This window comes from Vipera ursinii (genome assembly GCF_947247035.1).
Source record: "Vipera ursinii genome assembly, chromosome: 2".
NCBI lineage: Eukaryota > Metazoa > Chordata > Lepidosauria > Squamata > Viperidae > Vipera > Vipera ursinii.
Genome location: NC_139513.1, coordinates 112065514 through 112091002, shown reverse-complemented (window position 1 = coordinate 112091002; position 25489 = coordinate 112065514). Strand labels below are relative to the sequence as shown.

The following is a 25489-nucleotide window of genomic DNA, read 5'->3' as shown; positions in this document are numbered from 1 at the left end:
TCTCTTTCTGTGCTTCCCCCTCTCCGTGCCAGTCCATCTGATGAGAGGCTGCATGCAGATGCTGCAGGTCAAAATCTGTGATAAGCAGACAAACCTCAGAGTCTTGTAAGATTGTATTTGGGGCATCATCTGTGAAATTTGCATTAAACAGTTGAGGATCGTCATGTGTTGTTTTTATCCTTCTTCCAGCTATTGGATGTTGTTATTTATTAAGCCAAGGTTTCAGCACATAAAACTAGTCAGCCACGGGCAGAAATACAAATATATTTGTTTTAAGTTCATCATGACAGACCTCCTTGTCACAGAACTATATTCTAACCATATGGGAGAAATATGGGAGAAATTATATTCAAAGCATTTCCCAGATGCACCAAGGGGATTGTGATGGGAGGAGCCCAAACAAGAAGAAAGTACAAGAGAGAGTACAAATTAGCCTGGGAGAGACGATAGGCTGATTCTTAAAGCTTTCCATGTGCGCTGATAGCTTTCAGTTCCCAGTATTGTCCTTACATCAGACATGAAACGTTAGCTGCCAAGAACAAAAAATCCAACTCCCTCGATCCAGAGAGAGGAACCATATAGGAATTGTGATCCATTCCCATTTCATTCATGTAATCATCCATTCTGTAGTTCCTCTGGTTTCCTATCCTCATAAGACCCAGAGCAGCAAGGATACGATCCTTGCAATCTGCTTCCTTCTGCCTCTCCAAATCATCTCTTTAACATTCCGAGGGGGAAATTGGGGGGGAGGGGGAAAGAGGGCTCATTGTTTTCCCAGAATCCTTCCATTTTCTCTGGTTCTTTCCATTAAACACCCTGCTTCCTCTGTAGTAATACCCTGCAGCTGGAGGGACTTGATTACTGGGCTTTTCTCAAGTTGTCCTCTTACCCTCACCGGCTCCCCCCCTTCCCCCCAATAAATAGCCACGCTGGTGCAGGAGGAGAGCCATTTGGGCCTTAGTTTGTGTTACACTAATGTCTGTGTGTTTCTGTCCATGCAGCCTTAGGAAAATCCAAAGGTACAGTATTTTCTGGGTAGCTCTTGGACCGTTCCTTTCCCCCCCCCCCAGTATTCAAACCCAGCCTGTTCAGAGCACCCAGGGCCTTGGCAGGCAAAGCCTTCTTCTGCCTGACTGAGAGTCATGGCAAGGCAGCACCAAAGCCAGCGTCTCTTTCCCTGCAGTCAGAATGGAGCAAGTGTTTGGACATACAGAGCTACTTCATGTGGAGGCAAAGGCTCCATAAGATCATAAATAGAGAGCTTTCGCATCCCTGCTGTCTAGGACATGTATAGTGGCGATGGGGACTGAATCCAGGGCCTTCAAGCCTGCAGAGCATATGTTCCAGTCACTGAGCCTTGGCCCTTCACACTTTCCTGCAATGCCATTAATTTCCACTGCAAAAGGCATCTTCCTTCCTCTTTGGAACGTACGGGCAGCTCTACTAGCTGCACGTTATAAAAATAAAAATGTTTCCCCAAAGTTTACGTTTTGGTGGTCAGAATTTTATTCCCAGGATTGCAACTTCTCTTCATTCACAGGCTCCTTGCTGTTACTCTGGAAAACCCTCTCTAGCTGCAAAACTTTGTTATCCTTAAAAGGTCATTGCTTTTGAAGTTTCTCTTGCAAGTGATTGCAAGGGTTTCCCTGCATTTTTTTTTATCCCATTTAGATCCCGCCCTTCTCCAAAGACTCAGGGCGGCTTACAATCTAAGCACAAATCAATGTGCTTAGCAATAGCCTTCATTCTATGTATATGCCTGCAAAAGAAAAAAGTGGCATGACGTTTCTTGGCTTAAACAATATTTATTTACAGTCCATGGCCAAACTGCCCCTTTCTCTCTAATCAAGAGATTGGGGGTAGTCAAAACTAGGACATTTTGAGGCCTTGGAAGGGAGTTTCATAGAAAGGCATGCCTTTTTAATGTTTTCTTTAACACAGAAGGACCACAGTGGAATTTCAAAGCAATGGGTTTCTCCCTGGCTAAAAGATGTCTGCATTCCATGTTTTCAACTCCCTCTCATCCTGTCTGTATACAGCACCGCATGGGAAACGGGGTCTGTTCAGGATTACAGACCTAGATACACCCAGATGGGTTCCTCTTCTATCTACTGCAGTGTGTGTGTGTGTGTGTGTTTGTGTGTGTACGTGTGTGTGTGTGTGTGCGCGCGCACATGTGTATATGTGTTTTATACTTTACTGCTTTCAAGATGGTAAGGGTGTATATCTGTGTTCCCCCCACTAGCATGGGCGTCCGGGTGATGGACACCTCTTGGGTGGCTCGCAGAGGCCCCTCCATAGTTCGTAAGGCATCCTCCACCCCTCCTGCCATGCAGCCCCCTGCTCCGCCTTGTGAACTTGCTGCTACTCCTCAGTCACCAATTCCTGAGCAATCTCTTGACATTTCAGCTACTCCCTCCCTTACTCCAACTAGCTTCGCGTTCCCACCAGGGGTTGAGCGAGCAAGGTAAGTACTGGAAGCAACACCGATTGCTACCACTGCGTTTTGTGGTCCATGAACACATCTGCCACTCCCATGCCTGCATTGGCCTTCTTTTGTTATGCTTCAGCTTTCACTTTGTATGTGAGCAGATGGGGGTGGGGGGAGGAAAGAGAGAGAGAGAGAATTCAGGCACAAAATAACAGTACTTTCGTGGCATGAGAGCAAAAAACCTTAATTCTCCAAAGAGAGTAGACGGCAAGGGCAATTGGCACCAATCATGTAAAACAGAACAGTTTTCTTCGATACTTTCCTCTCTCAAATTTATGGGCAATCGACAGACCCTATTATTTCCTTTTCCACCTTCTGGGGAAGAAGGAATAACCTATTGGTTAGTACATTAATATATAATAGTACCTTATTCATTTTTTTATGCTTTACTACTAATCCTTTGAGATTCCATCATGTTATTCCCTTGATCAAATAATATTTAGGTCCTCTGTTATCCTTGGCACAATTCAAAGACTTTCTGAACTTCAGTGTACTCTTTTCAGTGCAGGACAGCAGAGCAAAATTAAACCAGATGAAGTGCCATTTTAATGCTATCCTCCATTTTCTTTCTTTTTAATTCTTTCTCTGGGTGTTAAATCAGTAGGCTAAAATACAAGGTTTTTTTGTGGTATAGGATCAGTTTTGTAGCAAGAATGTCACGTGGAACATATTATATTTGCCATTTCAATATATTGAGAGAGCAGAATATTCTGTCAGAATCATGCATGTGATTCTGGACTACATTTCTATCACAGATTAGTTCCTTATCTGAAAGTGTGGAATTAAACTTTAATGTCATGCATGTCACTATGGACATTAGAAACAGTGATTGGGGAGCACATTGGGATGAACACAAGCTACCTTTAGAAAAAATAGTGATGAAACACTGAAACAGGCAGCCTCAAATCACAGGAAGAATCTTACATGAAATTTGAATTGAATTTGATAAGTAAAATTTTGGCATATGGGGGAAGGGGACACCTTTATCATTCCATTTGATCCCCATTTTCTGTTTCATTTTTTTCCCAGTTGCCATCAGTTTGCAGTTGCATTTTTGCAAGGTTTGTTCTTTTTAATAAGGCATCATTTCTAACACTTTGGTCCCTTTGCCCAATCTGATTTTTGTTCTGATGCAATCATATGAGGTTAAATTCTCACGGCCACGTGCTATCCTGTTCCCCATCACTCTTTTGCCCTTATAGCACCTGCTACTTACTTTGGCCTTTTTACTAATAACAGATTCAATATACCAATTTTAATGTCTGAAGAAAATTAACCAGTAGTTCAGTCCTAGGCTGCCTTAAAAGAGGGATAGAATCAAGATCACATGAAGTGTTAATAGCACTTCATAATGCCTTGGTAAGACCACACTTGGAATATTGCATCCAGTTTTGGTTGCCACGATATATAAAGGATGTTGAGACTCTGGAAAGAGTGCAGAAAAGAGCAACAAATATGATTAGCGGACTGGAGGATAAAACATACAAAGAATGGATGCAGAAATTGAGTGTGTCTAGTTTAATGAAAAGAAGAACAAGGGGTGACATGATAGCAGTGTTCCAATATCTCAGGGGTTGCCACAAAGAAGAGGGGGACAACCTATTCTCCAAAGCATCTGAAGGCAGGACAATGGATGGAAACTAATCAAGGAGAGGACCAAGCTAGAACTAAGGAGAAATTTCCTGACAGTTGGAACAATTATCAGTGGAACGACTTGCCTCCAGAAGTTATGGGTGCTCCAACACTGGAGGTTTTCGGGACGAGATTGGACAACCACTTGTCTGAAATGGTATAGGATTTCCTGCTTGAGAAGGGGTTAGACTAGAACAGCAATCTCCAACCTTTCCAGCTTTGTGGACTGGCAGGGAGGGAGAAGGGTTAGGGTTGTGTGTGAACAGTGGGTGAGCATGCATATGCACAGCTCCGTTTGCACAAGTGGCATGGATACGCACCTGCTGCTTGCACAAATGGAGCTGAACGTGCATGCTTGTCCACCCACTGCGTGCAGGAAATGGAGCTGCGTGCATGCACATGCTTCCCCACCACTTCTGCAGCCCAGTTCTAAATGGGCCATGGCCTGATAGGGGACCACAGTCCAGGTATTGGATACCTCTGGACTAGAAGATCTGCAAGATCCCTTCCAACTCATCCTATTATTCTGTTATTCATTAGGCATGATTTATATCTCACAGCATATTTGTTTTAATGCATGAAAATAAATGTTTTCCAACTTGGATTAATATCTCCAGTTTATCTCATATTAGTTGCGGTCAGTTCCCTCTGCTTGTTCTTTTTGATAGTTAGGAACTCTCTAACTGGCAAAAAAATAAGCAAAAAGGCCTGCAGTTATTATGCTAACAAGACAGGAACAGTTGTCTCCCTTCTGAGAGACCATTGGGACAAAGGGAGCTTCACCCAGTTTTTAGGCATACAGTATTGCTGACCTTTGACCTAATGTAATGAAACAACATTGCCCCAATAGGTCATATAACAAAATGTCGTAGCAGATTCCCTTTTGGTTCTTCTGGAAATAGTGGGCACACCAATAAATCCCTTTATTGCTCTTGTGGGGTCTTGGGCAGTGTTTTGTACCTCCAAAGTGTGATCATTTGTAGAAACCTCATGATTTCATATTTGCAATACCCACTAAAACTGCTCTGGGCAGTGTCACCATAATCTTTGGCTGTAATTGGTATCCTTAGAATCAGTGGAGACAGCTTCAAGAGATTAAAATCAAGAAAAGGACTTTTCCTGTCTGCATTCAACAACACTGTTGCTGATTTGCAGGGAAAGAAATTAGAGGGATCACAGTTCCAACTTTTGACCTAATGACATGCAGCTTCATTATAATTCATTCCACACTTTCTTTGCTTCCCTGGTGCAAAGTGTCAAGTCTCCCTCACCTGCAAAGGTACACCTCTGTTATGTAAATCTGACTACTTGCTTACCTTTGCATTTTAGTGTGCTGGCCACTGAAGTCTTTATGTTTTCTTCTGTAGCTTTCCTTGACCTCAGTTCGTTTGTTTTGCCAATATTCTATTTCTGGTTTTAATTTCACAGTCATAATTTCACAGCATATTTTATTCTTCTGCACCACTTTCTTATGCCTTGATTGATTCGTCTGTTGGAATTTAATCAGCTGGTTCAAATCACAACCTGCCAGTTTCCAAGTAAATAACATTTGAATTGGAGACAGATGTGCATTTCCTTGAATTTCCCCCAGAAAAAAAAAGCCTTCTGGGATGTATGTTAAAGTATGAATCTTTCACATCTGATACACAAAGGACAATTCCTTATAAAATGCCATCACCACCAATTTCCACTTAAGCCTTTTGGGGTTGTTGTTTTTTTCTGTTTGCAGTACACATTCAGGCACTTGTATATTAGTGTATTAGGCTCCATAAAGAGATTGTTTTGTTTTCCTTTCTTCTTAAGGAAGACACATTTTGTAGTTCTTTCACTACTGTTGCAAAACAGTAAAGGCAATGTAATTTTATGGTCAATACATAGGTCTTCCAGCAGGCATTCTCTCTCTCTCTTTCTCTCTCTCTCTTTCTTTCTATGTCTCTCTCTCTTCTTTCTTTCTTTCTTTCTTTCTTTCTTTCTTTCTTTCTTTCTTTCTTTCTTTCTTTCTTTCTTTCTTTCTTTCTTCATATCTACCACCCAGCTCCGAAGACATTGACATATTACCAAAATACAGTACAGAAACTAATATATTAATACTAAAAGAATGAATATGTCCTGGAAAGAGAGTTAAAAAGTATCTCAAATCAAATTGCCCTTCCCTTGTTCTGACAGATTAAAGCCATGAAGGGCATTTGCAAACTTTGCTCTACCTGACTGTTTAGAAACAGGTACTGCCTTGGGATCAAGTGTGGCAAGGGGGAAAAAATGTGCTGGCCACCTCTTGGTTTCCAGTGCATGTCATAACATTTGCAAGCAGAAGCAAAAACCAGGGGAACATCTGGACTTTGCCAGCACCCTTGACTCTTGGTTGCTTTTCTGCCACCCTCATGCTTTGGGGCTGTGATTGGAACTCCAGTTTAGTGCTTCCTTGTACAAATGCTCTCTGCTCTTTTTTTTTCCTTTTTGTTTTTTGTTTTTTTGTTTTGGACCTTTGCAGCACGGATGGTGTGTCGTCTAATTGGTCGGATTCCTGTTACATCTATCCATCCCCCGAAGACGACAAGTCTCCCTTGTACCCCTACTGCTCTTCCTTCTACCCCTACCCCCCCAGGACCAGCCCATGCACTAGGCTTGAGCCTCCCTTGCCGCCATACCATTGGGCAGGGAACAACCCAACACTTCCTCCCCCTTGTTCTTCCTCCTGTTTTTCTTCCCCCTCCTTTCAGCCATTTGACATTAACTTCCTACATCTCCCTAAGCAGATTTCCCTCACAGAACTGCATGGTCCTGAGACTAACCTTTCCTTTGTCACCACAAAAACCGCTTTCACCTTATCCAAACCTAATCCTCCTAGCACTCTTCCGTATAGCTCCAGCATGTCAGTTTCTTCCCCCTGGGTCAGCTGCACCTGTGCCAGAGACAGAGGAGCCGGGCTAACTAGGTAAATAATTGTTTATTTGACACTGACAGGGCATGGTGGACTCTGGAAGGGTGACCACCACCTGCTAGCCCTTTGGGATACCAGAGAACGGAGCTTAGACCCCCACATGTCCTGAGGAAAACAGAAAAGACATTTCTTTGGACCCCACCCTGCTGCCAGTCTCCTCACTGTTCGAGAGCAGTTTAGTTGCTTTGGTTGATATATGATAGAGGAGACCACTCATTGATACAAACTCTAAATGACAGTTCAAAAAACTAGTTTAGTGGTTTATCTTCTTTCTCTATGGAACTTGAGAAAAGTTCTGCAAGGAGACTAAAGATCTTCCAGGAGCATTCTCATCATCTTCCCAAAATAATAGTTTCTAAGAATTTGTAGAGAAATCTCAATAGCAATCCCATTCTTTCTTTGGAGTGTGACAAAATCCTTTATCCAATGTGATTGTGAGCTGGGCCATAGGCAACAGTGCCAAAGCAACAGATTCTTTGGAACTAACCTGCCCGTTGCCATATGCAATGGCATATATGAGACACACCAAGCAACAAAAAGCAGTTTTGGGGTCCTTCCACTAGGTTTCCAGTTACTGGATTTTGTGTCTCTCAGCCTCAGTCTCACTGAGGTAAATTGTTGCTCACTATTGGTGCCTTGGACATTGGGGCACATTGGCTAGCCCTGACCAATGAGTGACTCATGGGCATTTTTATGTCACCTATGGTTGAAGGAATTAAGAGTGGTATATGAGGGACAGATTTGGATGATGGATATGCTCCCAAGACCAAGACACACAAAAAAGTATCTTAATTGGTAAAACACTCCTTCCTCTCCCCATCTTAAGGACAAACTGAATGCCAGAATAAGCTCAAAACAGCTTCCCTCCATTTTTGTTTTGTCTCATTGCTGTGTACAGAATGATTGAGAGGGCTGTGGCTTCATTCATGCTCTCGTCATGCTTAAATTGCTTTGAAGGTGGATGTGGAAGATTGTCTGGTCCTTTAGGCATGTGTTTGGGAGTAAGACATAAATATGCTTTGCTTTGCAAATATCACTGGATTATCTTAGCAGAGAGCACCCTGGGACTCTGCCAGGAGGAGTAAGGGATCTAAGATGTGTGCACAGAGACTCATAATTTACTACTTCTTCATCTTTTATTTTGTTTTTAGCACTCTGAAAACTAAGGAACTGTCTCTAGTGTCTGGGCAGAAAGGAAGCCCAGCTTGCAGCCACACAACACCAGGTGGTGGGACTGCACAACAGCCCCCAGGTCCTACACCACAGCTATCCACAGAACAAAGTCCACACACCCTGCGGAAAGGTATGCATTTTATATTCAAGATCAAATTTATCCAGAAGATAGAGAACTACTGAAAGCAAAAGTATGCTCCATTATCCACCAATATCCACCAATATCTGACATACTTTTACAGGACCTTCACTGTTACTCTGCCAAGTACTAATCTTGACAGGTGCCCAATTCCTGTATGGCCAACTATAAACTTTGAGTGATATGCCAACAGATGCAGGTCCCAAATAGAAAGGGAGTACAGCAAAAGCTAAATTTGATTAAATACGATTATCTTGCAGTTTAATGAATTAAATAGTATTAATATAATTGTCCCAAATATTAATCCTTTAGTGTCAATTTTAGTGGTGGATTTGGGAAGTTTCAAGTTGTCCATATGGGTACTGTGCTCCCTTGCATATGGAGGCTGATAAGGATGTGCAGAGTACCTCTTGAGCTAACAAGAGCGTGCACAGAAAAAGGGGATACTGAGAGTAGTCAGGTTTATGCAGCAACCACACAGATACACTGAGGTGTGTTAAAAACTTTACTTGTAGAATAATACAATAGCACAGTCCAAGATAAAAACAGTCCAGGTCATACACGAGTAAAGAGATGATAGCAAATAACAATAGTCCAAGGAGTATCCAATTCAGAGTCTTCTTACCAGTCTGTAAGTCAAAACACAGTTCTTCAGGTTTAGCAAACAGTAGCAAACCAACAAACCACAATAATCAGCAAGTAACAGCAAATGTTACAGAGAGAATAACAGAGAGAAAGAAGCTACCGTATTTTCCGGCGTATAAGACGACTGGGCGTATAAGACGACCCCCTACATTTCCTGTTAAATTATAGGGTTTGGGCTATACTCGCCATATAAGACTACCCCTCTTCCAACGCACACCAAATAAAAATTAAAAAACATCAGATTTGATTTTAATATGGTAATTTTAATTCAAATGCTTATGACATGCAGGTGCTTAGTAGGAAAACTGTCACTTATAAACATAAGGCTGTTTGTCATCAAACATGTAAACATAAAACAGTGCCAGTGGATATAATAATAATAATAATAATAATAATAATAATAATAATAATAATAATAATAATAATAATAATAATAATATAATAATAATAATAATATAATTATTATTATTATTATTATTATTATTATTATTTGGAGGGGACCTTGGAGGTCATCTAGTCCAACCCCCTGCTAAGGCAGGAAACCCTATACCATTTCAGACAAATGGCTGTCCAGTCTCTTCTTAAAAACTTCCAGTGTTGGAGCATTCACCACTTCTGGAGGCAGGTTGTTCCACTGGTTAATTGTTCTAACTGTCAGGAAGTTTCTCCTTAGTTCTAGGTTGCTTCTCTCCTTGACTAGTTTCCATCCATTGCTTCTTGTCCTGCTTTCAGGTGCTTTGGAGAATAGCTTGGCTCCCTCTGCTTTGTGGCAGCCCCTGAGATATTGAATCACTGCTATCACCCTTCTCTTCGTTAAACTACACATACCCAATTCCAGCAACCGTTCCCTATTTTCCTAATTCACTTTTTCACTTTTCCTAATTCACTCTAAAGCTTTCCCTACGCAGAGCCTTATGTAACACCAGCTGCCTGCAATTAGTGCAGGTTTGCATCCCACCAGGCTCAAGGTTGACTCAGCCTTCCATCCTTCTGAGGTAGGTAAAATGAGGACCCAGATTGTTGGGGGCAATAAGCTGACTTTGTAATAATGCTGCTTGGGGGGGGGGGGTGAAAGCCCTAATAAACAGGCATATACACAGAATGAAGGCTATTGCTAAGCACATTGATTTGTGCTTTAAATTGTAAGCCACCCTGAGTCTTCGGAAGGGCAGGATATAAATGGGATTTAAAAAAAAAAAAGACCAAATGGGAGATCCGCTCCAGGTTTTCCAGCCAGCCCGCCCAGTTCCTGAGTCAAATGTGTCCTTTAGAGCTAAGCCGCTGCTCTGGCTGCTGCCTTCCCCACCTGCCTTTCAAGTTGGGATATACTACAGCTGCTCTTCAACTTTAGAAGGAAAGACGCTCAGACCCCAGCCTGTAAAAAATCACAGACTGCAGCTTCTTCTCCAATTGGTCCCGCTTTCCCTGCGCAGACTAAATGGGAGATCCGCTCCAGGTTTTCCAGCCAGCCCTGTTCCTAAATTTTCAGCACCCGGCGTATAAGACGACCCCTGACTTTTGAGAAGATTTTCATGGGTTAAAAAGTAGTCTTATACGCCGGAAACTACGGTATGTCTCTAGCTCCCTCTTATGGCCGTTGGAAAAACAATGTTGGCCAATCATCACACATTTAAAGTGATACATTACAGTTTCTGTTACAACAACACAATCCTAGTTTATATATATATATATATATATATATATATATATATATATATATATATATATATATATATGTGTGTGTGTGTGTGTGTGTGTGTGTGTGTGTGTGTGTGTGTGTGTGTGTGTATATATATATATATATATATATATATATATATATATATATATATATATATATATATATATAGCCAACCCAACCAGCTAGGCCATAGTCATGTACCTAACAGAGGCTACTAAGTTCAAGAGATCTTGGAAGTAGAATTTGATTTTAAGTATAAAAGACCTCAGTCCAAGGTTACCTAGCCCCTATTTTTTCAGTCCCTGTTTCTCTTCATTAGTTTCAAGGTATCCGTTGCATAGGTCAGAGCAGAAGCCAAATGCAAGGGAATAATTAAACAGTTTGCAAAATACTCCATTTTTAAAAAGGTCCTTTAAAAATCAGTACTTTAGATTTATCCTCCTTTTTTAACACATGTTGTTGAAATAAGATCAGGAATTTGGTTAACTCATATTTTGATAATAACTAAAAATAATAATCGGTTCTCTTGAACATACAGTAGGTGGAAGTTTGTGAAGAGGCGACTCTTCTTCCCAACTTTAGAAGCAAAGGAACGGTGTATTCCATGGAAATTAATAACTAATAGTTGTAACTAGCATTCATAGTTACATTTATGTATACTATTCAACATGCTTTCTGGTTATTATCAAATTTCCACAAATCCCTACACCAGCAAAGGAACTGGTTAAAACTGAGAACTGGTTAAAACAAGAAGGCATCAAACAAACTGCAGAGCATGTAGTAACTAGAATTTGGGGTTACATGATTAGGAGGGAGACTGTAAACAATAAACTATGTCCAGGAAACTATTCTCATCAAACTATTCTCCAAAGCACCAGAGGGCAGGACAAGAAACAATGGCTGGAAACTGACCAAAGAGAGAAGCAACCTGGAATTAAGGAGAAACTTCCTAACAGTGAGGACAATTAACTAGTGGAACAGCTTGCCTTCAGAAATCATGGGCGCTCCATCACTGGAGGTTTTTAAGAAGAGACTAGATAGTCACTTGTCTGAGATGGTATAGGTCAGGGGTAGGCAACCTTCGCTCTTTTATGAGATTGCTGGCTCAGGAATTCTGGCAGTTGAAGTCCATGAGTCATAAAAGAGCCAAGGTTGCCTACCCCGGTATAGGTCCTCCTTCTTGAGCAGGAGACTGGACTAGAAGACCTCCAAGGTCCCTTCCAGCTCTGTTCTATTCTAGGAGACCTCCTTTGAAATATGTGGTTCTACTGGCCCATCAACATCAGCATTTTTTTTTTGTGGGTAAACCATTAGGGCCACTTTACATTAGACTTGTTTCAAATTCATCTGCTAACTATGATTAGGACTTGTCTGCAGTATTCAGAAACAGATAATAATCTCAGCTGAGTTCCAATGAACAATGATCCTCATTTCTCTCCGTCTTTCTCTCTCTCTTTCTCTCATTATCTGCAGTTTCAAAGAAGCTGACCCCACTCCCTGCCAAGGGTCCTTATGGCCAGTCTGGTGGTATGTCTGATCCATCGACAGGGCAGCCATCCCCGGCCAGCCTTTCTCCCACTCCACCCAGCACTCCATCGCCCTATGGACTGAGTTACCCACCAGGCTACTCCTTGAGTTCAGGCCCTCTTTCCCCAGCGGCAGCTCCTTCCCTGTCTTCTCCTCCTTCCCTAACAAGCACTTTAACCAAATCTCGGCCCGCCCCCAAGCCACGACAGAGGCCTACACTGCCACCTCCACAGCCTCCCACATCCAGTGCATCTGGCTCCAGTCCACAGTCCACAGAGCACACCCTACTAGACGACATCTCTCCGGGAGAGAGCATGTCCACAGGTAACCAGAGAGTGAAAGTGGGACAACGGCTTGTGTTTTGGGAAATAGCTGGGATCACTAGCAGAGATCAGTGCAGGGAAGAACTTGTGCAGGTTCTGGTTTTTCTTCCTTTTGCGTACAGAAGGCAGAGCTAGCGATGGGCACTGCAAAATGGGTACAAAGATGGGAGCAGCCCAAGTGAAGCAGAGGTCTATATGGGCCACTGTAATCACTGCGAAGACTGAGGTTGTGTTTTGCTGGGCTGCTATCCTTTGTTTGTCTGGTTTTCCCATAGCCTTGATTTCAAAATCAGGAAGTCTCATTTTACTTAACCTTGTTTTAGTTTAAATGAACTAAAGGAAAGAAAGAAGTCTATTCCTATAGGTAGGCATGTCTTAGAGGGACGCAGTGGCTCAGTGGGTTAGGACGCTGAGCTTGTCAATCAGAAGGTCGGCAGTTTGGCGGGTCGAATCCCGAGTGCCACGTAACAGAGTGAGCGCCTGTTACTCATCCCAGCTTCTGCCAACCTAGCAGTTCGAAAGCACGTAAAAATGCAAGTAGAAAAATAGGGACCACTACGGTGGGAAGGTAACAGTGTTCCGTGCGCCTTTGGCATCTAGTCATGCCGGCCACATGACCACAGAGATGTCCTTGGACAAGCGCTGGCTCTTCGGCTTTGAAACGGAGATGAGCACCGGCCCCTAGAGTCGGAAACGACTAGCACACATGTGCGGGGGAACCTTTACCTTTAGTTTAGGCATGTCTTACAAAATACTACTCGATCAGAAAGTCCGAAGCAAGTATTGTATACAGAACAAAGGGCAAAGTGTAAGGAATCTGTCACTGTGATGTGGGAAAGAGGGATACTTTCTGGCACCATAACCTAGGGAGCTGCTTTTTGATGATGACCTTGAGGGACATAGGATAGGTATGGAAGTGGGATTTTTATCTTAGGGTATTTCCAGACCCAAAGGCAAGTGCCACTGATTCTTGCTTTCCCCAGAGATGATATATTCCAGCATGCAGTGCTGTCGTTAGCAAATTGCTGCATAGTAGCATGTATTCCTCCAGGTTTTACTGAAGGCACTATGACAATAGTACACCCCTGGATGTCCCATGTGGCATTCACCTGTGGTGCAAATTTCTCTTGGGCATAGCTGTGCCAAGCAGAGTAAGTCCTGTTCCAGGGTTGGCTCTGAGCTTCTCAGTTTTTAACATTTTTCCCCCACCTTCTGAAGATCTCAAGGAACATGGCTAGGGTTTAACGTGGTTTAACAGTGAGTTAAACAGTGACGTCATGCTTCAAACATACAAGGTTAGGCTGCTGAATGTTGACAATTTGACCCAGAAGTGCTTTGGTGGCAGAAGGCAAGTTGCCTATTTGACCACATTCTTCCTGTCCACTCCACCCCAGAGCCATTGATTCATAAGCGCCAGTCTCTCTCTTTAATATGTTTTGTAAACAGTAAATAATCCAGCTGTTTTGACAGCAGGGTGAACACCACCCCTTGCACTAGAAGAGATTACTTGGCTTGGCTTGTACTATAAACTGCAATGCTTAATAGAAAATATCCTATTTAGAACAGTTTTCTGCAACCTCACAGGTTTTTCTGGAACTGGACTCCTTCCTAAACATGCACGTTTCAGATAGAATTATAAACAGAACAGATCCACTATTTTCATGTCTCATGCCTGGATGAGCACTAGTTTCTTTTCAATTAGGCTGCGGTTTCTGCTCTTGGCGGTGGGAGTGGGGGGTGTCGATGTCGGCTTTTTAGGCACAAATACATCCAGCTGACAAGCCAAGGGAATTGGCAAAAAGATGGGAGATATAAATAGTTTTTAAACCTCTGTAAGGAGGTTTTGTCTCTATTTTATTATATTTGGGGGAGGGGGGAGGAAACTGGCTGGTTCGTGGTAAGCTGAAGTCTTGAGCCAACCATTCGTTCTAAAGATATGAATATTGGAAACTGGAATGGTATGAGTATTGGGCCGTAATCAGAGAGGGCAGCAGGTCCCATCATGCCAGCCCCTAAGGACTCAATGGCCGGTCTTCAGATGGATCTCTGTTTCATCCAATGAAAGGACAATGAGAAGAGATCAGGTCTCACCAGCTTCCTATTCAGGGATGGGTAGATAGGTGTACTGTTGTTGTTGTTTAGACTTTCCGTTGTGTTTTACTTTTGTCTTGTTGCTGCTGTTTCTCTTCTGTTCCTATTTCCCAATCCTATTATTGTGTCCTTGCAGCTGTTTGAAACACGTGGTGCAATATTGGATAGGTGTGAGGGGACTGCTTGGGGTAAGCTGGAGTCCCACCATCTTCCCTGAACCTTTGCCCCTTCTGCTACTGCCACCTACTGCCCCTGCCCTGCCCTGCGACTATGCCTCGTCTCAGAGTCACCTATCACCATCTCACTAGCCTTGCATGGGGCCTGCTGATCCAGAACAGCATGGCTGCTCAAGCCTGAACCCCGTTCCAAGCTTCCTGATAATGCTATTATTAGTAAACTTGGAGGGTGCTTCTCTAAATCACTGGCCTTCACGCGCCTCAGCCTTTTGGCACACAAACAGTTAAATCCATCCAACTAATTCCTTTCCAAGCCACAGGATTCACTCGCTCCTAACCTTGCTGATCCTTTCTTGCCAATGTTAATTTTCTCCCTCTGCCATTCCATGTGTTCTTTCCAAAGGGATGTCATGATATTACCCTTTAACTAATACTAGTGGCACTCACTGTTATGGATGAAGCCAAAAAAACCACATCTGGGGCACTTCACGTGCACAGGAAGGTTAAGATAAGGTGTGTAGCCAATTCACACAGACGATGGGATCTTCTCTCACCGTCCAAGAAGAGCAGTCTTTGCAATGGAACGCTCTCATCAGGCACCAAAGTTTTGTGAATCATTCCTTTTCAAGAAGTGTGTTTCCCATGAGTATTTGGGAGTAATTTTATTATTTCTTCAACTTTGGATGTATTCATGTGTAAATTGCATTATGAGGGATTTGTTTGCTTAAATTATAAGTTTCCTATGCCACTCACAGACTCTTGATAGATGCAAGTTTCCATCTTTCTCACTTACATTCAGTGATGATTACAAAGATTACCCAACAATGATATGAAAAGATGTCCATTATTTAAATAGCATAGGATATATCTTACTAAATAAGGAGAGAGGACAATCTGCATTCTGGCTGTAAGAAATTATGGGACAGAGCAGATGAAAAACTGGACTTAACATAAATATATTGTGACAGTGCTTGGTGAGTATTTGCCTTTGGATTACTGGTTGCAAAATTGCTACAGTGTAGTGTAGAACACAAGGCTAAGTTAGGACAGGTCATTCAGAGTAATGCTGACAGTGAACATTTGGCCATCAAGCATGGTGCTGTGTGGTTCCGCCCCATGTTTCCAAACTGGGCAACTGTTTTGGAAATTTGCAGTGAGAACTACAGGTTTCAAAGCAATCTGGGCAACTGTGAACATGTTTTATTTCTCTTCAAATCTGACACTGGCTGGGAAATTCTTGGAGTTGAAGTCCATACAGCTTAAGAGTTGTCAAGGTTGAGAAACACTGCCCTAGATATGTCTATGGAGATTCTATGTCATTCAGGTCATAGTTAACCCAAAGATGCTTTTTCGAATCAAAGAAAACCAAGAAAGTCCAGTTGCCTCGTGAAAAAGCACCTTTGGGACTACCCAAGATAGAAAAGGGCTATTCCTCTTGCACTAGATGTCCATCATTTCTTTACCTATCTCTCCCAGTTCTTTTAATGACTTTTGAAGTCTTTTCATACAATTTGAAAAGCATTTTTTTTAAAAAAAAAGTCGAAGAATTAGATAGTTCTGAACAGATTTTCATACACAGATTGACTGATTGAAAATGACAGTTAGGTTTCCCTTCAGTATCCCAAATATCCCCAAAGTGCTGATTGTTTGGAAAGTGTGAATGAACAGAATGTTCCATCATATCTTGTGGTCCTGTGAGCATTTTGTCGAGTTTTGGAAATACCTTGTGATTTTCAGGGGACGTGACTTGTTCAGAACTGTTATGTCAGTAGATAGTTGCAAACATGTAAATAGCAGGTTGCAAAGAAGGTTCTTTGAAGCGGGAGATTCTGGTGCAACTATTGGTTAAAGTGTAAAGAAGCGGGAAAATAGTGACTGATGATTGGATACAGTTTAAACAGTTCTAGTATAAAAGCCTGAAACATTTGACAGTTGTCAGTTGACTTATGTGTATTGAATAAACTCTTTTCGTTGTGAACCACTCTGAGTCATTGTCTACCTGAACCAAACAACTGGCGACGAAGGTGGGATAGACGGAGGACCAGAGAAGGTTCGGCAGAACAGCTGCGCGTAGGCGGCAAATTTGAAAAGAAGTCACAGTCAACCACAAGCGGCCGCGGCGGAATCAACAATCCTCCGAATGGCGCAAATCGGGTCCTTGAAAGAATTCGACCCAAACTTCCCAGAGGACTGGGAAGAATATGTTGGACAGGTTGAAGGGTTCCTGCTTGTTAATGGGATAACAGATGACCGAAAAAAGGCGGCAGCTTTACTGACCATATGCGGCACACCGGTGTATCGGATCGCTGTAGGACTTTGTCAACCACAGCCGGTCTCAAGCGTTCCATATGCCGATCTGTTAGCCAAATTAAAAGTGCATTTCACGCCCAGGAGATCAGAACTCTTTTGGCGTCGCATTTTCGAAAAAAGGAATCAGAGACCAGGCGAATCGATCCAAAGATTCGTCGCTGCAGTCAGACGAATGACAACTTGGAAATAAGAATCAGGGACCAAGTGGTACTAGGCTTGCAAGATGAGCAACTACAAAATAGAATTATCGCCAAGCCCACCGGCGATTTGCAAGAAGTACTGGACGAACTCTTGACTTATGAATCCACCGGGTATCGCGACCCCCCCCTGCAATAGCATGGCTGCGTCTGCCGAAATTAATCAAGAAGGCCTTGTGGACTGCGGGGAGGTGGACCAGCAATGGGAAGCTGACATCGCCGAAGTCACCAGACGGTTTGGAAAAATGGCGGCAAAACCATCCCGAAGCGACGGCCCTGAACCGAACTGCCGATTCCAAACCACAACACCGCAATGACAAGCAACCGCAACCCAACGACAACCGAGAGACACTGCAACGAGACCGCGCGACAATGACAATCGATGTGGCAGCTGCGGGGGCAATCATCCCCATGCAACTTGCAGATTCCGTACCGCCAGATGCAGATTGTGTGGGAAGACCGGCCACATTCAAGCCATTTGCAGGGGTCGTGCACGCGACAATCGCTTACATGAAGTTGACGTTTGGCCCGAAGGTAAGGTAACCCCTTACTATAGTGGCAAAGAGACCCCTAGACCTAGGGTTAAATTCCCGAACCGCGGGGAGGTGGCGCGAGTCAATCATACTAGGAAGGGAAAAATTAACAATTTTCCGGGTGAAAAATTAAAAATTATAGTCCAATTGCAAGGGATTCCTTGCAAAATGGAAATAGATTCTGGGGCCTCAGTGTCCATAATATCTAGTGAAACCCTTAAAAAAATAGAACAAAAAAGTGGCAGAAAGATTCCACTTAGTTCAACCAAAATCCAATTGACCGACTTCCAAAAAACCCCAATAAAAATTAAAGGGAAAATTACCCTTAGTGTTAAATATAAGGGGTTTAAGGGAGCATTAGATTTAATAGTTACTGAAGGCCATAGAACTAGTTTAATAGGCCTTAACTAGTTCCCTGCCCTGGGAATTTGGATAGGGGGAATAAACACAGTTATTAAAAATAAGACCCTCGAATCAGTCTGCAATGAATTCGCAGACGTATTCGATGGGTCTTTAGGTAAATACAAAGGGCCCCCAATTAAATTTAATTTAGATCCGTCGGTTAAACCCATCAGGCTTAAGGCCCGAAGGGTGCCTTTCGCCCTTAAGCAAAAAATCGAGGCCGAGCTCGATAAGCTTGTAGGCCAAGGCGTCCTAGAACCAGTCGAGGGTGGTTTGTGGGAAACGCCGATCGTCACACCCCTTAAACCTAATGGTGATGTGAGGATCTGCGCTGACTACAAAGCCACCCTGAACCTTGGAATGAAAAAACACGCTTACCCGGTCCCGACGGTGAAGCAGGTCCTCGCCACGATACAGGACGGCGCCATATTTGCCAAGTTAGACTTGGCGCAGGCGTATTTGCAATTAACTGTTTCTGAAGAGGCTGCTGAAGCTCAGACTATAGTTACCCACAAGGGGGCGTTCCGAGTCCACAGACTGCAATTTAGTATTGCAGCAGCTCCAGGCATCTTCCAAGAGGTGATGGAGAGGACCTTAAAGGGCATACCTGGTGTATGCCCTTATTTTGATGATGTTCTTATAGCTGGAAGAAATGAAGAAATATTAGCTGAGCGTCTGGAACAGGTATTGGAAAGGTTTAGGAGGGCTGGACTAAAATTAAAAAAGGAGAAATGCTGTATTGGGGTTAAATCCACTGAATTTTTAGGATTTAGGATAGACAAAAATGGAATTCATCCTACCCCTGATAAAATCAAGGCAATTAAATTGGCACCAGAACCAAAAAACAAGGCTGAATTACAAGCCTTCCTTGGATTAGTTAATTTTTACCACACATTCGTGCCACACAAAGCTGCTATAGCAGAACCTCTACATAGACTTTTAGATAAAAAAACCCCGTGGCAGTGGCTTGACAAACATAGAGTCAGTTTCCAAACATTAAAAAATATTCTTTCTAGCCAATCAACAGTAACCCATTTTATTGAGAATAAACCAATTTATTTAGCATGCGATGCTTCACCTTATGGTGTGGGGGCTGTTATCAGCCACTTGGACAGTCATGGTATTCAAAGGCCAATTGCATATTATTCCAGGACGCTGACTAAAGCAGAGCGGAATTATGCACAGATCGATAGGGAAGCATTAGCAATCGTGGCAGGAGTAAAAAAGTTCCATGATTACCTTTATGGTAGGAACTTTACCATACTCACTGACCATAAACCATTATTGGGACTGTTTACCACTGATAGACACCCCAAATAATGTCGCCCAGGATGCTGAGGTGGTCAATTTTCCTCTCAGCATATTCATTTTCCCTTCAACACAGACCTGGCAAGGAAATGGGACATGCAGATGCCCTTAGCAGACTGCCATTAAACAACACTGAGGAAGACCCTGCTCCTGTGGGACAAATTATGTCTTTACAAGACATTCCTGAATGCCCCTTAACTGCTAAAGAGATAGCTGAGGCCACCAATAAAGACAATATCCTAAAAAGAATCATGGCCTGGGTCCTTAGTGGGTGGCCAAGTACTAACCCGGATGCCAAGTACGTTCCATATTTTAGAAGGAAGGATGAACTATCATCCCATTTGGGATGTATTCTCTGGGGCAACCGTGTTGTCATTCCTGAAATCCACAGATCTACAATTTTATTAGAGTTACATGAGGGCCACCCTGGAATAGTACGTATGAAGGCATTGGCTAGAAGTCACTTATGGTGGCCTGGACTTGACAAGGACATAGAAGAATGTGTTTCTGGATGTTATTTGTGTCAGCGTTCTAGACCTGAGCTGCAACACACACATACTCATAAGTGGGAATTGGCCAGGAATCCTTGGTCTAGGATTCATATTGATTTTGCTGGACCCTTCCAAGGGTTAACCTTTCTAGTAGTGGTGGACAGTTTCTCTAGATGGCTAGAGGTAATACCTGTCAGTTCAATGACTTCGGGTAAAACAATACAAGTCTTAAGGGGCCTCTTTGCCACTCATGGGTTACCTGATGTAATTGTGTCAGATAATGGGCCCCAATTCACCTCTGTTGAATTCCAGGATTTCCTCAGGGCCAACTCGATTAGACACGCAACATCAGCACCCTTCCACCCGTCCACCAACGGCTTGGCTGAACGCAACGTGAGAACCACCAAAGATGCATTAAAGAGAATCATCCGTGGCGATTGGCACCAAAGACTGGCAGAATTCTTGCTGACCCAACATACGACCCCTTGCACGGCTACCGGAAAAAGCCCGGCAGAGATGAGGTGGGGAAAAAGGCTAACCACCAAACTGGACAGGTTACATCCTGACAGACTACCATCAAGTGCTGAACCGGACATTCCCAACAGATCATTCAAAATTGGAGATCTAGTCTGGGCCAGGAATTATGCACAGGGGGACAAATGGGTCCCAGGGGTGGTCACTGATATAATGGGGCCTTTGTCTTACACTATTGAGGGGGAAGGGAATAGGGTAAGCAAAAGACATATAGATCAGCTAAGGAAGAGAACTATTGGTAGCATGCCAGTTGAGGGGAATCAAAGTATACACGGGGGGAACATTGCATCACGGCTTAATTATAACAACCTGCCAGTTAGTGGGGAAGCAGAAATTCAAACCAGTGCATCCACAGCTAACCAACAACACAGTCAAATTGACTGGGAGCTGCCCCCTTTGAGCAGGCCCGCATTAGCTGAACTTCAACATCAAACACAACAACAGTCACAACTTGTTAGCAGAGAAGCATCTGAGCCAACAATTCTAGAGTCCAGATCCACCAGTGTAAGCCAGCCAAGCAGACAATCTGATAGCGATGACTTAGGTATTCAAAGCAGTAGATATCCATCAAGGGTCCACAGGCCACCCAAATACTTAAGAGACTATGTCAATAAATAACAACAACTGGGGGGTAAGGGGTGTTATGTCAGTAGATAGTTGCAAACATGTAAATAGCAGGTTGCAAAGAAGGTTCTTTGAAGCGGGAGATTCTGGTGCAACTATTGGTTAAAGTGTAAAGAAGCGGGAAAATAGTGACTGATGATTGGATACAGTTTAAACAGTTCTACTATAAAAGCCTGAAACATTTGACAGTTGTCAGTTGACTTATGTGTATTGAATAAACTCTTTTCGTTGTGAAGCACTCTGAGTCGTTGTCTACCTGAACCAAACAAGAACAATCTACATGGTGTCATTTGTCTGTAGTTAAGTAAATTTATCCTACCCTACCCCATATCATGTATTCTCCTAATCTTCCATAAGGGAGAGTTTGTCCAACAGTGTCTAATCACTTCTGACCCTACTTTGAATTTCTCTTATGAATCAAATAATATGATTTGAGAAAGAACTCGTGGGGTATGCTGTGAACCTGGCTATGTTTAGAGTTGAAATTCACATATATTCACTCCCTCCTGGATGTGTGCTCCTTCCTTACTCTTTCCAGGCCATGCTTTGACAGCGAGCAACTCTTCCCCTTAAGTCACACTGTGATATTGCTGAAGAGCCATTTTGAACGTCTCACACAAAAGTGTTTTATAGAAGGCTTCCTACTGCCCTCTATCGTACTGACAATTCTTCAGAGAAGTTACAACTTAGGGGAGACCTACACAAGTTGAGGTCTTCACCTGACGATAGATAGCATCAGGAAGGAGATGAAGTCCTCCATGTGAATTGGAGCCTGATCTCATAAAGAAAGGTTTCCCATATGAATGATATCACGAGAAAAGGGCTTTTGTTCATCTAATAACTATCTCCTTCAAAGTTTATAGTGGCCACCAGGGAGCAGCAGGTAGTGTAGAGAATTGAATCACTTTTTCAGCAGTAGACCTAGGCCAGAATTTAGGAAGTATTAACCTCACTGCTCTTCAGAATTTCCTCTAGCACTTCGGATTAAGCCATTTCCCCATGCCCGCCCCCCCAAAAAAACTGCCAAATTATTTGTTATTCATAAGGCATTGATAGTAAAGTAAAGGAATTCCTTAATAGTGAATTTACACATTTTCCCTTGTGAACCAAAGTCCCCATCACTTTGGTTGATGACTGGAATATTTACTGTTGAGCAAAGGGGAAGGGAAAAACAAGAGATTTCAAATTCTGAGTAAAAAGATTGTTGCAGAATTGGCTCCTTTGCAAGGGGAGCTTTGTTTTAAGCAAAGCTGTGATAGGAGCAAAGGAAACATTTTATCATGTTGAAGTGATCCAGAGAGCAGCTGTATAAGAAGCCTTTGCTTCACAAGAGGTTTTAGGCCAGGTGATCACCCTGATATTATTTGCTCAGCATTTGCCCACCAGGCTGCATTCAAAGGATCCTATGAGACTAACAGGCGTAAGACTTACCACAGATTCACTTAGCAAGGAATGCTTCCAGGGAAGGCACAACTCTAAAGAATAAAAGGAAAAGGTATAAACAAAGATTATATTATGACATCCCTTTCTCTGGCATTAGCAGGCTCTAAGAACTATATTCATTGCTCTCTTCAGTTAAAGCTTCTACATTATCAGATTAACTCAAACGTATATGTGGGGTGGGCAGAAAAGGCTTGGAACAGGATGGTAATTTGTCTCCCTTTTTGTCTCTGCCTGGTTACAGATCTGGCCCATCTTGATATCCCTTCCATCCACGTAGAGGTTGATGCCACACTTCACTTGGATCCCTCGGGTCAAGTCCAGAGACATCCAGTACCAGGGAAAATCAGTTCAGAGGAGGATTCAGAAAGCACCGCCCTATGACATGAAGATCCCTCTTATTTCTCTAGAGTGCTTTCTTGTACATATCGGTGCCCCACATGAACGTTGCTGGAGGAGGCATATCCAGAGACCTTGCCAAGGGATGTCTCTTCTGGAGTTTCACTTGCCAGCCACTTGTGCAAGACTGACAGCCCTCTGGGCCTGGTGCTAAGCCTGTCTCTGTGGCAAAGGGCATTGCTGGTGCAATTTCCATTTAATTATTGTTTTTCCTCTCTCCTGTTTGTTTAGCCTTATCCAAATTTTGCCTTTTTGATGTGGTGCCTATTTATCTCCTTTATAAGCTTTTGGACCCTTATCTTAAAAAAATAATAATAATCTGCCCTATCTGGAGATTCATTTCATTCCGGTCTTCAACAAAGAAACAAAAGAGGTGAGAGGGGCAGACTGTCTCCCTGAGTGAATGACATGGAGGGCTGTTGCCACCATCTCTTCTTTCTGCTGTTGCTCCTGCTGCCCCTCCCCTTTCCAGCCGCTAAGTCTCTATTCTTCCAGTTCAAGCTGCTTTGTCCTTGCAGATCAGCCAAGGGACATCTTTCCGTTTCTCCTGAAAGCCCTTTTGTTTGGTTTTCTGGAATCTTCAGAGCTCCTGTTGTTTTCATCCCTTTCCCATGACACTTTTGCTAGTACCTGGGCCTATTTTTCATTCCATTCCATTCCTTCTTTGAACTTCCTCTTGGCAAAGAGCAACTTACGGACAGTGGAAGAGCACAGCGTTGCTTCATTTGGCTTTGATCAGAATGAAAAAACCCTAGTGGTGAGATTGTTTGAGTATTGCCCTCCCTACTCATGGTTATTTGATTAGCAATAAAAGTATATCCTTGTAGTGTGTTTTGCAGGTGGAATCTGGCCATGAGGAGTTCTTCTTCACCAGCACCATGGGCTTATTCCCCTCTCCCCCACGAGGGCAAGGAAAAGGAAGAGAAATTCCCCTAGCAGGACACATTTGTAGAGGGTAGATTGCAGCTCTCCATAGCATTATAAGCAAGATCCAACTGAGCAGAATGGAATTCACAGCTGTGCATGCAAAGACAGATGTTATTAGCTTTTATCCTTTTCAAAGAGTTGAGATGTATCTGTCAAGATGGATATATATTTGTACATACAAAGTCTATAAATATATACATATATATATATATTATATATATTTGGTTTATTCGGGGCCATTTCACCTGAACTGTTGTACAAATGTACAATGTAAATTTAACTGCTTATAATGACTCTTCCAGCCCGTATGTACGTACATACATAGTCACACTCAGATTAATGGTAATGGTATTTAATGTCTCCTGACTCTACCTTGGCAGCATTTTTGCCAGTTCATGTGCCCTTGCTTTGCTACCAATTGTGATACTGTGTACCTCATGGCCCAAACTAGAAAAGGCAACAAACCAGGTGCACGCTTTTGGTACAAGAAAGGGTGGTAGATTTTTCATACTCCCCTCAGTTCTGTCACCTGGTGTTCTTGCTACTCAAAAAAGGAGCCGTAGAGGCATAGAGCAGGTCCCTTCTGGGAGCAGTCTCCTGCTTTCTCCATTTCTGGCCTCACTGCTCCACTCCACTGACTTACAGTGTCATTAAAGTACAGTTAATGACGTTTGTGCTTTCTCTGTTTGGTTTATTTATTTATTGAGGACATTGCAATATTAAACTTAGTATTACAAGTCTAATAAATGTTCAGTATGTCAGACGTTTAAGCAGCTCTTTAAAGTAGCCAGTAATATCTGTACAAGCTTTTAGTATGTTTTTGGAAAAGGGGCGGCCAGCTGAGAGTTAGAATGATGTGAAACCTGTACTGGTAGTCCTCGACTTACAACGGTTCATTTAGTGACTGTTCAAAGTTGCAACATCGCTGAAAAAGTGACTTATGACCAGTTTTCACAGCGTCCCCATAGTCATGTGATCAAAATCCAGATGCTTGGCAATCTGTTTATGACAGTTGCAGTGTCCAGGAATCATGTGGCCATCTTTTGCGACCTTCTGACAAGCAAAATCAATGGGGAAGCCAGGCTCACTTAACAACCGTGTTACTAGCTTAACAATTGCAATGATTCCCTTAACAACTGTGGTGAGAAAGTTGGTAAAATGAGGCAAAATTCACTTAACAAATGTCTCATTTAGCAGCATACATTTTGGGCCCAATTGTGGTCGTAAGTTGAAGGCTACTTGTATTGACAGCCAGTTCAAATCTTGATTTGTTTCTTTTACTGTGCAGAGTCATTAATGAATTTGGCTGTAAGTCAAATAATCTCCCTGCTAGGTAAATGGAAAGCCACTTCTGCCCCGGTTGCTACTCTTAAACCCAACACATTATGATGGAAGTTGTATCTAATGGGGCCAATCCCATTAACCATGAAGATTGGCAGGAGAGCAACATGTGGTCATGTGTTCAGCCTCATGAACTTTGAAAAAATAGTACAGTGCAACTCTGG

At 42.8% G+C, this 25489-nt stretch overlaps 1 protein-coding gene across 1 annotated transcript in view; it reads left to right on the top strand.

Moving 5' to 3' along the window:
* Positions 1-23193, top strand: part of ARHGAP44 (Rho GTPase activating protein 44) — a gene marked incomplete at its 5' end in the record, with an annotated part of 106448 nt that extends 83255 nt beyond the window's left edge. The window contains 6 exons of the mRNA XM_083352336.1: positions 1002-1019; positions 2246-2467; positions 6615-7058; positions 8216-8367; positions 12176-12553; positions 22903-23193. Coding sequence (XP_083208462.1) covers positions 1002-1019; positions 2246-2467; positions 6615-7058; positions 8216-8367; positions 12176-12553; positions 22903-23042 — 1354 coding nt within the window. The 3' untranslated portion in view covers positions 23043-23193. The remainder of the gene's footprint in view (positions 1-1001; positions 1020-2245; positions 2468-6614; positions 7059-8215; positions 8368-12175; positions 12554-22902) is intronic.
* Positions 23194-25489: the final 2296 nt, after the last annotated feature.